Source organism: Onychostruthus taczanowskii, unplaced genomic scaffold (assembly GCF_017590055.1).
Source record: "Onychostruthus taczanowskii isolate IOZ18803 unplaced genomic scaffold, ASM1759005v1 scaffold6, whole genome shotgun sequence".
NCBI classification, from domain to species: domain Eukaryota; kingdom Metazoa; phylum Chordata; class Aves; order Passeriformes; family Passeridae; genus Onychostruthus; species Onychostruthus taczanowskii.
In genome coordinates this window covers 16,196,245-16,210,837 of record NW_024503679.1, presented here as the reverse complement: position 1 = coordinate 16,210,837, position 14,593 = coordinate 16,196,245, and the positions used below count along the sequence as shown (strand labels likewise).

The 14,593-nt window shown below is 48.0% G+C and overlaps 1 protein-coding gene across 1 annotated transcript in view; it reads left to right on the top strand.

Moving 5' to 3' along the window:
- IGDCC3 (immunoglobulin superfamily DCC subclass member 3) overlaps positions 1-14,593 on the top strand; it is a 95,706-nt gene that overhangs the window by 7,318 nt on the left and 73,795 nt on the right. The window contains exon 2 of the mRNA XM_041418760.1: positions 2,676-2,981. Within this exon, the coding sequence (XP_041274694.1) occupies positions 2,676-2,981 (306 nt within the window). The remainder of the gene's footprint in view (positions 1-2,675; positions 2,982-14,593) is intronic.

The following is a 14,593-nucleotide window of genomic DNA, read 5'->3' as shown; positions in this document are numbered from 1 at the left end:
CCACATGGGGTGAACAAGCTTTTCCCCATGCATCTGATTAGTTGGTCACCTGGCCCTGAAACTCCAGGAAGGAGGCAGCAAGATTTCTTCAAGTCTGATAAGCATCCCATGAGAAAAACCTGAGTTGAGTTGGAATTTGGGTGCTTCTGGACACTGCAAGGTGTCTAAGGGTAACAAACCAGTTGCACAGTGTCACATCTCAAGGCACATTCCTGCTCTTGAGTGCAGTCCAAGGAGACCCCAGGACCAGTGTCTGTCCCCACTCCAGCAAGTGTCTGAGGCCCCCAGTCCTAATTACAAACATCATCACTCCTGCAGTTCGAGCAGCCTGGAGTGAGGATGCAGACCGAATGTTTATGGAGGCAAACATGATTATCTCCAATCACAGGCCTTAATGATGGTTGTTATAATGACAGCAATTGTGGGAAGGGCATGTAATTATGTTGATTCTTCCTTTTATTGTACATATAATAATAAGCTGTTTTATCTAAGAGTACAGGGGTGCTGGGGAAAGATGGGGCATTTATTTAATTATGGATTTTTTTCTGATTGCGCATTAGGCTAAATCCTGAAATCTTCAATTTTCTGGAGTCACAAGTTCCTCTTGGCTCAGTATGAGGATGCAAGGGTCCTTATCTTACCTAACTCACCAGAGCACCCACACAGGGAATGGGGCCCCAGCATGGTGTTGAGACTCTGGCCACTTTGCAGAAAAATGCAGAGCATTCATCTAATTCCTTAATTTTCACCAAAAAAAAGTAATTGATGGGTTTGTGCTGGCTGCAGTCTGACTTGCTGAGAGGACCCCAGGGCTATCTCATAAAAAAGGAGTCACAGTGAGCGATAGATCACCGAGATGGCTGGAGCTCGCCTGACATTTTAAGACTTAATGGGTTAATAAAGTGTGTGTTTTAGGTGCCTGTCACTAAGTGGGGTTTGTCCATTCCTTGCACACACTCATACCTCGCTGGCAGTACCTTTGGCCTGGCCCTGCAGTACCACTGCTGTCTTTGTCTGCTCCGTCCATCTGCCTCGGCTCAGGTTGCACTCAGTGTTTATCCCCCATAATCCAATTTAAGTTGCCGTAGAAAGCAGTGGGGATTTACAGAAAGAAAGAAAGAAAAAATCTCACTGGGTTTGCAGAGCAGAAAAGACAGACTTTTTTCCTTCTCTTTCTTTAGTGCAACTGCCTCTTCTCATCTCTGTTATTCTTACTCTGCATTAACAGTCTGCCCTCCACCCTGCTTTTGAGCCTAATGTGGGGGGATCCTGTCCTTGGTGGGATCTGTATGAGGGACAGGTATTACAAAGCCTGTGCTGTGGCTGGTGTTTGCCAAGAGATATTGCTTGTGTGCATCCCAATTCTGTGAGTATCTGTGGAGTTGGCTCCCCTGAGCCTGTCAAAGAGGAAAGAAGCTGTATCACAGGTTGGGAAACCCCCAGCTTCAAGGGCCAGTGCAGAAGTGAACTGCTGGAAAGGCTCTCTCCATATTTGGATGAAACTGTAGTTTTCTTACTCTGCTGGAATTTCTTCACCATTGCTCCTCTTTAAAAAAAACCCACTTCACCTCCATCCCTGCATTTATAGCCTTCAAATATCTATATAACTCCCATTTCTTGGTCTCTTTTTGTCTTTCATATGTCTGCATATATTTTGGCCAATGTTTAAGCAATAGTTCTATTTCTGTCATCTTCTGTAGTGTCTGAACATGACTGTAGGGCAAATTATACCCTCAAAAGGTGTGCTGTGACCAAGTGAAGCATAATGTGCCAAAGACACAGCGTTTAAACGTTCTTGTGGCAAAAGAAGTAAATTAGGACGTATCTGTGTCATGGGAAGTGAGGGTTTGCCTATTGTTGGTACAAATTCTGCAATAACTTATCTCTCGTGGACATCGTTTAGCATAATTGCTTTGCAAGAAACCTTTTGTGTGGCTGAGCCGGAACATTGTGCATTTGTATTTTGGTGCTTAACTTGCTCTTCATTAAGGGCTGAATAGCACCGTGCTTTGCCTGTTACAGCATGAGAGAGACCAAAGCGACAGAAGGGCACGGTGTTGCGTGCGAGAGGCAAACAGCCTCCTGCTCTGCCAAGCGGGAGAAGTGTCGGGAAGATGCCTCTGGCAATATGGTCTGGATCGGGAGCTGCTGATCCCCCCTTCACCCCTGCCGGCTGTGCTGCAAACGGGTCTGGGGCACGGCACAGCCCCTCTGCCTGTTTATGTGGGGAGAGGAATGGCTTTCCAGCACTGGTGTGCACTTCTGCTCCTGGGCTGGGAATGGATGATGCCCTGTGTTTGTGCAAGTTTTGATTGCCTAATGCTGCACACCTGCAAAGGGACGTGAAGAGGCAATCTTCAGGGAAGCATGGAGTGGAGCTAGGGTTTGGCAAGCTGCTGGAGGGGTGTGCCTGCCTGTCCCCTTCACTGGAGCCTCCAAAGGCAGCCTTGAAGGATATGCCTGTGGTTGTGTTTTAAGAAACTGTACCCTGAGGTTCATAGAGTAAAGTCTTGGGAGGCAAAGCCTGCCTCCTGTGGGTTTTGTGTTTCTCGGAAACACTTGCACTTTGTAACACATTCAAAACGTTTCTGTCATCCCCTTTCCTGCCGTAGCAGTTGACTCTTGCTGCTGTTCCTGGACATGCTGCTGACTCTGCCCTACTCTCTTCATTCTAGATTTTGGCCGTTCCTCTGAGCTGGCATTCGTTGTGGAGCCTAGTGATGACATAGCTGTGCAGGAGCAACCCTTGATCCTCTACTGCCAGGTGGAGGGCATCCAGCCCATCACCATCACGTGGCGGAAGAATGGCGTGATGATCGTGGACAGTGAGAATGCCTTTATGCTGGCCAACGGGTCTCTCTACGTGTCCCGCTTCCAGAGGGTCCGGGGAGATGGGTCCTCGGATGAAGGCGAGTACGACTGCATGGCACAGAACCACTACGGGCTGCTGGTGAGCCGGAAGGCAAAGATTCAGGCAGCAAGTAAGTACAGACACTGTCCCACCCCCACCTCACAGGGCAATCCCACAAGGGGCTTTGCTGGGAAGCAGGAGGGGCAGCATGGTGGGTGCTGGGTTTTCGTGGAGCGGGGATTAAAGAGAGGGAACAAAGAAAAACCCTGGAACTGGTGTCAAAATCTGGCTGGCATTTAATCTGTGTAGGTGTCCAAATGTGAAAGAAGAGCTCATCAGCTTTCTTGGGTAGAAAACTAAAAACCACCTTCTAACAGCAAATTCTCTGTGTTGAAGGTGTAAGTTACATTAAAATCATGTGGTGAAGTGGTCTGTGGTTTGTGTATCTCTTGCGGTGAATTTGGAAGCTCCTTTGCTGTGCAGCACAGCTGGGCTCTGCTTGGCAGGCAGCACTTCCCAAACCATAGGGAAAGACCTCCTGAAGGTCATGGTATCTTTCATTTTGTTATTTAATGCTGGCAGTGTAGAGGCAGCAAGGTCTTATTTACTACCTGGCATGGCAGTGCCTTTGGGGGCAAGGCTAACAACACCAGACAGATTGTCTGATGGGGGAGCCTGGAGGAGGAGAGAGATGAAAATGCCAGTGAGGGAATGAAATTTAAAGGTGGGGGAGGAAGAATTCCAGGGCAGGCTGTGACTCCAGCTCTGCACACTACCTGACATTGCCCTGGCCAGAGCAGTTGGTCCTGTTGAATCTCCTGGTTCTCCCTTGTCAGCTCTGGTTGCTGGCTGGTGTTTGTCCCAGGACTGACACCCAGCAGAGCTGGGGGGTTCATGGTGGTTTCTGTCCATGTTGTGTTGGTGGCTCTCTTTGCCCACAGACTGTCTGGGGGCCGTGGGAGTGCAACCACTGATCCTTTTTGCACTCAACCAGAAGTTGCTGCTGGATGTAATTTCTATGTGAGTGTGAGGATAGGTGTGCGGTACGACCGTGAGACCTGGCAGAACACTGGTTTGTTAAGTTTTGCTGAAGGGTTCTCCAGCTTGTTTGGCTACTGCTCTTCTTTCTGTGCAAGCAACTTACTAAAGCTTCTGTTGCAATTGCAAATATCACCGTGATTTTTTGGTGCAAAGCAGGAAAAGTTTAGGGCAAAGCCTGGGGCTGAGGTCTTGTGTGCATTTCCCAAACTGGGGGGGGCTTTTGGAACGCTGCTGCCCGCTCCCCGCAGTGCCAGGGCCGGCTGGCAGCCCACCAAGGGAACACTCCAGCCCTTGTGTATAACAATTCTGAGTACATGAAGTGGCCATCTGCAAACCTAGCTTTTCAGGAGTGTAAGAAGTGACATTGTCCAGGAGCCAAGGGCTTTGGGGCTTTGCCAGATTAGCAGCTGGATCTCAGACTTGTCAGTCTTGTGGTGCTAAACCTTGGAGCACTTTTGGTGAATAGCTCTGGCATTTATGAGCTGGAAGCAGACTCATGCACAAGCACAATGCCAAACTTCTTGGACCTGTAAACTGGAGACATGAGAGCCAGAGGAATTACCTTTGAGATTGTGGATTGTCAATAAACACTGTTATCTTGGCTCCCACATCAATATGTATGTGATGTGCTGTGTGTCCCTGAATAGTGTTTCCTTTTGTAGCCATAGTTTCACATGAATCAAAATGAAAAAGGGATCATGTTGAAAATGCTCTGGACTCTAATCTAGCTTCAGGCTTGGTTTGTTGCCAGCTCTGAGAAGAGGTCTGGGTGAAGCCAGCACAAACAGGCCCCCTTGCACCCCCCCCACCCCACCTGCTGGGCCTTGATGCCACAGGTGCGTGCAGATAATGGGACTAAAACAGGATGTTGTGGGCAAATGTAACCTGCTGCTCAGGGCAAGCTCCCCTGCTGTGCCTGAGCCACAGGAACACACACTTGCACTTAGGACTCTGCTTAATCTTAGATGAAATCTCCTGAGAATGAATCACAAGCCCCCAAGTCTCCGGGTGGTTACACACGAGAGACAGTGATTTTCTTTGCTCCAAGTCCCAATCAGCAAGTCAAAGGAGAAGGGTAATCATCCCCATTTTAGGGACCTTTGCATCGAAGGAATGGGTGCTGGCTGCCTGGAAGGGAAAAAACCCCAAGTGCTAAGCAGACCTTTGCAGAGCAGAGTAAATACTGCCGGTGGGTAAAACCTCATCCCAGTGCTGATCTCTTCTTCCCTCTGAGCCTGACATCTGAACACAAAAGCAAAGGAGAAATAAAAACCTTTCACAAACAAAAATCTTGAAAGTTGATCAAGGCCACGCTACAGAGGAATAAAAGAGATCTGACAGAGCGGAGCCCCTCGAGAGCTCTGTTGCACTTTTCGCTGTCTTCAAAGGCAGGCTGTTAGTCTCGTATCACCGTTACAGACCCTGGCTTTGTATTATTGCTTGGAATATAATCTTCTTGGCTTGGAGGAATGTACATATTTGCATTCAGGAAATGTGGGCTGGATATCATATTTTTATGTTTCAAATTTACTTCAACACTTGGCATTGAGTAAAATTTAACTGGAAGAATATGCTGCTCTCAGCCACTGCGCGTGCAGCCCTGATGAGCTCAAGGTGGTGGCAGTTTCCTCACCAAGCGGGTGTATCTTAAACCCTTCCTCCTAAAAATTAACTGATTAAATTGATTTCATTAAATTCCAGGGTATTTCTGTATGTTGCCATTATTAATCAAAGATACTCAGTGGAAGGAGGCGGACCTTGGGTGGTTTGTGGACTGGCTGGTCAGGTGCTGAAAACATTGATAATATTTTTGTAGTGTAACTTTTTTTTTTTTTTGAACGAGCACAAGTGTGCAAGAAGCCTACGTGTGACTGAGCTGAGCAGGGAGGCCCTCAGCATTTCTACCCTCTGCCTAACACGCCGGATGGAATTCTTTCAGTTGCTGTTTCTGTGTCTGTTCAAACCCTGGTGTGTTAGTTTAAAAGGTTGTGGAATGCAACATATTTTTATAATCTGATCAGGTTATTGAATACAGATCTTTTCTGTCTCTCAATGACAGTTTCGTAGTTTCGCATGACTCTGAGCTGTCTTAATTAAAATCAGTTTCATAGTCAGAGTGTTCTCTGGAGGCGCCGCTTGGCAGTGTTTTCACAGGTCTCTGAGGAGCTGGATTTCCCCTATGCATGCCAGAAGCTGAACATGCTTTGGCTGTCTGTGGATGAAGATACCCTCTCAGCAATTTTAACATCCAGAGTCCACTCCTCAGGAAGGTGGGCTCCCCAGAACACAGCCACCTTTCTTGTCATCACCACCCTTTGCTTAACTTGGCCTCACTTTCTCTAATCGTGTCATCTCATGGCATTTCCAGCTCTTTTTGCCAATGCTGTAATTTGATGGACCTGGCTCCACATCATCATAAATCACAGCCCAGCCAGTGAGTAAGACCCATTGATTATATCACTCAATAACAAGCAGTTACCACTAATTGGAAATCACCATCAAACTGGGTATCGGATCAGGCTCTGCACGTATCTGGCCTGAGAGTAGAAATTTTCCCTGTTTGATCTGATGCTTTAAAAAACCCCAAAGAACAAAACAAAAAAAAAAAAACAAAAAAAAAAACCAAACAAAAAAAAAAAAACAAAAAAAAAAACCAAACAAAAAAAAAAAAACAAAAAAAAAAACAAGGGGAATTAAGGCAAAGGTGCAATTTACAGCCAAAGAGATTTCCTGAAGTTTGGTGAATTGGACCTGCCCAGTATTTGAAGTACTCCAGGACCTGATAATAACTCTGGACAAATCTGAGCTTGTAAAGACATTTCTTCACTATGTCTTGCTGCAGGGTGACTGGTTTGTAGTTAAGCATAGCAGCATACGTCCATGTGCATTTCTCTTCTCCCTCACCCTCTTTCCTTCTGCATCCTGTCCCAAATTTTGCTCCTCCATCCCATTGTGTGTGGCTGTCCATGGCACTTACCCTGCCAGCAGGAGAGCAGGATTGATAGCTTGGGCAAGGCAGATGCTGTGACTCCTCTCTGCATTGATCCCTGCAGACAGCAGCAGCTCCCCTTGCCCAGCCTGGGGACAAGCATGCTGTCCCCACAAACACACTGGCCACTGTGGCCTCGAGGCCAAAGGTCTTTGGGTCATCAGCAAGATACAGAAGTGGGGAGGGCTGGTGCATATGCAAACTTGCAGGTTGTTTCCCTGCCAAGCTGTGTGGCTAGAGGATGAGGTTGGGAATCCAACAGGGATTTTAAAGCAGCAAAGATCTTCCCATCGTTTCAGCTCCTCTGCACAGAATATATTCAGGGTTTAACCTGCAGCCCCCTTTCCAGGCTCTGGGGTGGTGGGAAGAGCTGCTGAGCCCAAATAATGGCAGCATTTATAAGAGTGTAGAGACAAGAAGGAAGTCTAAAAGGATTAGGGAGAGACAAAGGGGGCTGATTATTTTATGGGTCACAATACAAGGCATTAGAGTGAGATCACAAAGGGATGTAATTACAAAAGAAGGCCATACTGGGGGGGATCAAACCAGGATTAGAGTGGGAAATGTTTTTACACAGTTTTGTTCCACTCATTATGAAGTTAGCATTTTAAATTAAGGTTTAAATAAGGTGGCACCAAAGTTGTCACCAAGGTATTTCCTGGGCAATGCCACTGTTTGGATGCAGATTGCGAGTCTGAGCTCAAAACATCAAGGCAGACCTTAAACACGTGGGTTTGCTGTTGGTTGCCTGTACAGTATCGGTGTTGTCAGCAGAGCCCTACCTATGGCTTGTGCTTAGGACAAGTTAACCTGTTTTGGCAGTTGGAGGTGGAATGCTTTTGTGACTCCTTGTTTTATTGGTGCAAAATGTGCTGGAGGTAAAGGTCTGCCCTGGTGTCAGTTACAGCTCTGGAGACATCTTCCTTTTACTCCCAGGAACTTTTTTGCTAATGGTCATTTGAATTTTATTCAGTTTAACTCTTGGTGTTACATTCCAAGTTTCCTCCATCCATAAACTAGATTTTTTCCACCCCTGTTGTGGCTCTGCTCATATTTATTGCCCTTTCTTCTCCAATGCTTAGCAGAAGGGCTCAGCCCTAATGCCAGTGATGTTTCTATATTGTCTGTGCTTTGAGTGCTTATGGCAAGCCCTGAGCAAATTCTGGGCTTGCAGCAGTGGGTCTCAGAGGGGAAAAATACCCATGAGGAATTACTAAAGGAAAAAAAATGAAAGCAAAAGAAATTAAGTAAAGCAGAAACACTGTGAGAGGTTTCCAGGAGATGGATATGATGGGTGAGTGGGTTATTTCCCTCCATCAGCTCTTTTGGCTGCCCCTAGGACATGCTGGTTCACGTGATGCTGCCTCTCACATCTGTACTGCTGCACTACAGTTGGCCCTGTGTGTGCTGCAAAACAAATGTACAAATATAGGAGTCACCAGGGGAAAATTGGTGATTTGACTGGGAATTTTAGTAGATTTGCAGGATTAAAAGAGTTTGTCAATTACCACCCACTGCATTTCAGCGTCTGCATGCAACAGCCAGGATTCATCCTGAGACTTGAGCATATTATAAGACCATATTTCTTTTGGCTGCTCATTTCTTAGCAGTGTGATAGTTATTTAAATATCATCTTGCACTTCTTTCCAAGGCTTCTAACATAGATGCGCCAACCTTAGCTCCGGCAGCGTTATCTCTCATACAGGGGGTTCGCACTGCAGGCAGTAATGTCACTTAGTCATTTATAGAAAGCTCAGGGGAAATATATCAGAAGAATTTCATTAATGGCAGCACTGTTGAGTTATTTGTCTCAATTAACTCTTGGAGCACAGCTGAGGAAGTTCTGACATCTCTGTCGCCTGCACCTGCAGTATGAGGCAGTTCTCTGCTTCTTTTTTAAGGTGGGTTGAAGCTCTGTGATACCTGCATGGGCAGTCCTGTGGGGACAGCACAGTGCCCAGCCCTGCATGCTTGTACCCTGCCCATCCCTCTGCCTGCTGCTCTGCTCCAGCCTCTCCTCAAAGTATTGTGCCACTCTCCTGTATTATTTTGGTCAGGAGGGCAGGTCTCTGCTTATATGGCTTGCACTCTCATTTTGCCCTACAAGGGTCCCAGGTGTCTATGGTGTGGCCAGTGACATGCATGTACCTGTTGTGCCTCAGTTTCCTTTCTCTGAAGCCAGGATGTGTTTACAGACTGTGCCATGATTTGCACACACATGAGAACACCTGTGAACTTTTGTTTTGTGTTTATCAAGGACCCAGGTCAGCTGGCCATGGTGTTTCATCTGCACTGTTGCTTCTCTCTGAGGGGTGCACAGTGCTGGGGCCAGGCTGGGGCCCAGGTGAGAGAGGAGCTGCTTTTCTGCCACCGTTCATTGGCAAGACTGTGAGTAGGAATCAGTTTTGGGGGGCATTTCACCAGAGCAATCCCTGCTCTTGATCTAGTGAGTAACCATTGAGATTGGGTTTTGAGGACCTTGCTTTGGATGTTTGGGGCTTTTGGGTGCAGTAGTGATATGAGTGAGGTCAGACCTCACAAATCCCTTCTTACAGGTGAGTCCCTGCACAGGGGACTTTCCCAGTGCTGGCGGGATGGGACCTGGGAGGAACATCAGCCAGAGCTTCCTGACATCAAGGGATGCTGGATCTGACTGTGCACCTCCTCTTCCGCTCTGGTTTGGCTTTACCCACCATGGCAGCCCTGTTGCTGGGAAGGGAGTCTGCTCCCACTCCTCCTAGGCACAGCATATGGTTTTCAGAGAGGTTCTTGCTTTAAACCCAATTTTACAGTTGGGTTGACTGAGGCAAAAGGAGGTCAAACGATTCGCCTGAGGTCACCCAATAAGTGGCTGGGATTAAATCTCAGCCCACGACGCTGCCCGTTCCCAGCGCTGGCTGTGCTGGCCGGACCAGATGGCTCCTGAATGCGGCGTCAAGATCCTCAGCTTTTTCCCCACCTCATTGTTCTCCATTGTGGGCTTCTGAATGCAGGACCCTGAAAGTGAGAGTCATTTGGATTTGCTAAGTCCAAGTTATTCTGCTTAATGACATGGATTTGCAGGAGAGGCTTTAAACACACTGTTTGCTACTGAGGTTGGAATTTTGAAGAGATTTACCTCTTTGCTTTGGTTTTCTGATGTTAAAACTCCCTCTGCCAGACCAGCTAAAATTGGTCCCTTACCCTTTGAGCTGCCCTGTTGCTGGTTCACTGACTGCAGGGCTGGCCTATGTTTGTACCTGTGCAGGTTTCTCCATAGGTCCCTTGGGTCCTGATCCCTGGTGTAATTCCCCAGCACAACTCTCTGGTCTGTTGGTGGAGTTTGTGTTCCCCTTTAGCTTGGTTCTGGGATCACAGAAGGGGGTCTGTGTAAGGTACTGCTGGATGGACAGTGTCATGTGTTTACCTCTGTGAATCTGCAGACTCTTGTGTTAGCTCTGGAAAAGCAGATGCTGACATCTCCCTCCTGATCTGGTGTCTGTCCTGTATGTCACTCCTGACAGAGGCCACAGATGAGCTTAAAGCAGAGCTTTAAAGAGCATTTTAAAGATGAGCTCCATTCCTGCTCTCCAAGCTAAGGAGCAGCCTGGAAAAGTGCATCTCTGTAATCTTTATTGGAAAGCAGGTGTACAAATGCCTGGGACTGGGACATACAGAACAGAGACCATGTGCCATGAAGCAGCAGTGCCTGGGTGTGTGGGGCAGGCTGCAGTTCTTGGGGCAGGGGGGTTCTCCTGCACCCACACATCCCTTTGCATTCTGCCTTCCGAGGGAGGGCCCTCACTCCTGCGCCACTCACATGCCTAAGTAAGCTGGCACCTCTTGAGCATGCCTTGATTAATGGTGTTTTTTTGTCAGTCCTAAGAGGCCCCATTATGTCCCTTTGATGCTGCATTTTGCACTTACCACTGTCACTGAGCTCAATGACTAATTTTCACAGGTCAAGGGAGAGGGACAATGGATCAGGCCACATTTGGAAGAAACAAATGAAATTTTACTGCAACTGAGAGCTCTAATTAAGAGTGAGGATCAATTTGAGTGTACAAAAGAGATAGTTTTAGAATGCTGATGTGTAAATGAGTGGCGGTGTTGCAATAGCAGAGAAGTTCAGTGTATGGATACTTCAGCTGTAGCATTGTACTCCACTGCATTTGATCGATTCTTCTGTGCTTATTCATCAAGGAAAAACCAAGTGTTTTTCTGCCTGCTGTGCCTGGGAAGGGCAGGGACAGCAAACCTGCCAGATCAAGTCATGACTGATCCCTGTGAGATGTTTTTGACCAGGAGCAGGAGCTTGTGTTTCTTCACAAGCTCATCTTGGAGCATGGCACTGCAGGTTGCCTGGTGGCTTTTGAGTGCAGTGCATGGCATTCCCTGCCCAGCTCTGTGGGCAGGATGATGCCCATTTTCATCCCAAGCCATAACTCACCCTATCAAGGATTGCACTGTTTGCTGAGACTCGGAGGAACGCTGATTTGGAGGTGTCTGAAAGGGAAGGGAAACAGTGAACTTTCATCAAGGAGAATGTCATGGATTCAAAAAGGTGGACAAGGAAAACCAAGACTGCACAAGCTGGATTCATGGCTTCACTAAGCATTGCAGAAGTGTTATTCCAGTTTTTCTAAACCTTCACATACAACAAAAAGTCAGGGTTAATGCATATTTGGGATGGGCTGGTTGCAAATGTCCAGGTGCCCAGGCTGTGCCAGTTAAAATTAGTTTGCAGATGGCTTTGGTAAAATTGTGTCTATTTTTGATTGGATGTGTCTTGGGTAGAAAGGTAGGAACATCAGCTGGAGCATTCTTTTGCCAAGAAGTTCTCCAGGGCCTTCGGGCTTCCCATGAAGGAAAGCCTAAATGAATTTGAATCCAAACAGATTTATGGAACCAAGCAAATCTCCAAAATGATCAGGTGGAAAGAAACAGCAATCCATCTCATTTCCCCTTGTTATTTGGTGGGGTTTGCTCACAAACATATTTTTCCCTGCAGCTCAGCGTCTTCCCCAGAGGGCAGTGGGACATTCAGCCTCAGTCCAGAGGCTTGCTCTTGTCCTGGGCTCTTGTGGTGACATTGCCTGAACGGCCGAGCAGTGCAGTCACATCCCTTTGGGCCCCAGCACGGCAGCCCTCTCTGAGGTGAGGGCGCTTGCCAAGGCATTTATTTCCTCAGAGCAGCATCCGTGTCCAGCTCACCATGGTTTCCCACGGCAACGTGTAAAGGGGCGGGAGGGAAAGTCCTGAGTGCATCTTTCATTAGTGATCCTAATGCTCAGGAGAGGAGACAGGGCCCCACGGGGGTCAGCTTGAACTGTCTCTCAAAAAAATAGGGAGGGGAAAGAGAAGAAAAAGTCTTCACATGCTGGACTGGCCATTGGAAAGATGACAGCAGAATTAATCCTTTTTTAAAGCTTTTTTGCATGACCAAAGAGAAAACAGCTTTCTTGTCCCTTGGGACATCCATGGGTGCTGTAGACCTTCACAAGGGCTCAAGCTCTGCAGGCACCCACCACCTCTAAATGACAGGGGCTGGTCAAAATCCTAAATACAGAGTCTGGGTGCTGCACTTAAAGGAGCCAGACTTGACTGTTTTGCCAAAGCAGTGTGCTGGCTGAGACCTTGAGAAGCCTGGCTGTTGCTACTGATCTCAGACAATTGTTTCTCTAGGAATTAGGGACTGTGGCGTTGGTCCTCCCCAGATCTCCCCATCCCCATTGGGTTTGGGGGCCCATTGCCTGCACACTGTCCTTGCCCAGCTGGTGTGGGGGACCCTCACCCCACATGAAGCTGTCAGAGCTCGTTACCAGCACAGGCAGCTCCTTCCCCCGGTGCCTCCGGGCGGCTGCTCGGTGCTGATCGCTCTGTGCCTAATCGGGGCTGAGGAGTTGGGGCACTGCGTGCACCTCACGCTGCTGCCAGCTGTCGATTTTCATGAGCCTCCTGGCTCTGACTTTTCTGAGACCTTTGAGCTTGTGCCTAACCAGCCAGAGGGGTCAGAAGTTCTTTCATGGGAAAACAGAAGTCCCTGCACCATATATATTCATATGTAAAAGCCTCTTGGAGAAGGAGTTTTAAAAGCTGGCGTGGTGTAGGTGCACAGGAAGTGTTTGTGTTTCTGTGCTGGGGAACATGTATGAACCTTTCTGTTTTTGACAGTGGTTTGCATGTGTTTGAAGCACCTCGATGATTCACACTGCTGCATCCCATGGGGAAGATGGATTTGTTCTCCTACAGCTCCCTGCCCAAGGGGAGCCTGCTTAATTTTTCTTTTGCTAACTAGGTTCTCCCAAGAATGAGAGATTACCTGAACTTCCAAAAGCATTTCCAATGTGTGGAGAAGTCTGGATGACTCACAACTTTTAATTAGCTCTCCTGACAGAGGCAAGGATCCCTCCCTTTCTCCCTCCTTCCCTAACAGAGAGGTGGTGATTAGAATTACAATGAAGATAATCCAAACTGTATGTGTAGGGTTTTCAGTAAGCGGAGAACAAAGCAGGACATCCATCTGGTGAGTGTGAGCCCATAATACCTTTCTGCTCATTTCTCCAGTGCAACAGGAGCTGCTTGGGACGGAAGCAAGCTCATTATTTTGGAAAGGCTTGCTGACACGCAGAGCGGGGCTGGCTTGTAATCTCTGAGGCACTGAAACCACTGCTCAGGAAGGAGCATTGCTTTTAATTTTAAGTCTACCTTTGTATTTCTTCTTGTTAAAATCTGCAGCAATGAGGGATACCGGCCTCTTCTGAGCCTGTCCTTAATTAGTGTGTGAAAGAGAGATGCCCTTAGTTTTAGCAAGGCTAATCAAAGCTGTAAGGGAGTTTTAAAAGGCAGCCAAGCTAAGCCTGTCCTGTGCAAACATTCCAGCAGCAGTGAGGAAATGCATTAGCTGGGGACAACCTCCTTTTGGAGTGATGCTATCTCCCCTCTCTTAAAATCTCTGTCTGCCAGAGCTCCTGCCTCAAAACTTCGGCTTCCTTTTATGTCCTGTCTTTGCAGTGGGACACTCACCTGTGCCATGGGATTGGCTTTCCCATGCTGTGCCCTGCAGCGGGCAGGGAAGAGGCAGAGTTTGCAGCAGAGAAAAGCGGTGTTGGGCCCTCAGCCACGGTGCTACTGTGCTTTACGGTCAGCTGGGTTTTGCCAGGCTGCTCCAGCACGGACGGAGGACGGGCGCGCTGTGAGAAAGGAACAACAAAAAGCCGTTGTGGCGGAGCAGCCGGCGCTCCGAGCTGCCGCTCGCCGCCATGCCGGCAGCGCAACGCATGCCTCGACTCCTGCCATGGCAACAAGTTCATCCTTAGGCCAGGACAACGCTTGGCCGCAGCGTGGCAAAGCGGCCAGGAGCTGGTCCAGCCTGCGGCATCCGCAGCAGAACTCAGGGAGACAGGAGGGATGGGGTAAGGTTTCATGCCTGTAAGGTGCTTTGCCAGTTTCAAAATTCAAAACTGGTGGTTTCCCTACCCCAAAAGCACAGGAGAGCTGCAGGGAGATCCTTCTGAGGTCACGAGCTGGACAGCACCCATGTGTGGCTCTTGCCTGCCAACACAAAGAGCTCAGGAAGGAAGATGGAGAGCCCAGATCTAAGGAAATGTTGGCCAAACACGAGGAATCCCTTCCTCTTATTAGTGTTTCAAGCACTAAAAAAATCCCCACTGTGTACCAGAGCTAGGCACAGCCTTTGCTTGGAAGGAAATGTCTTTTCAAGCCGGGATGCC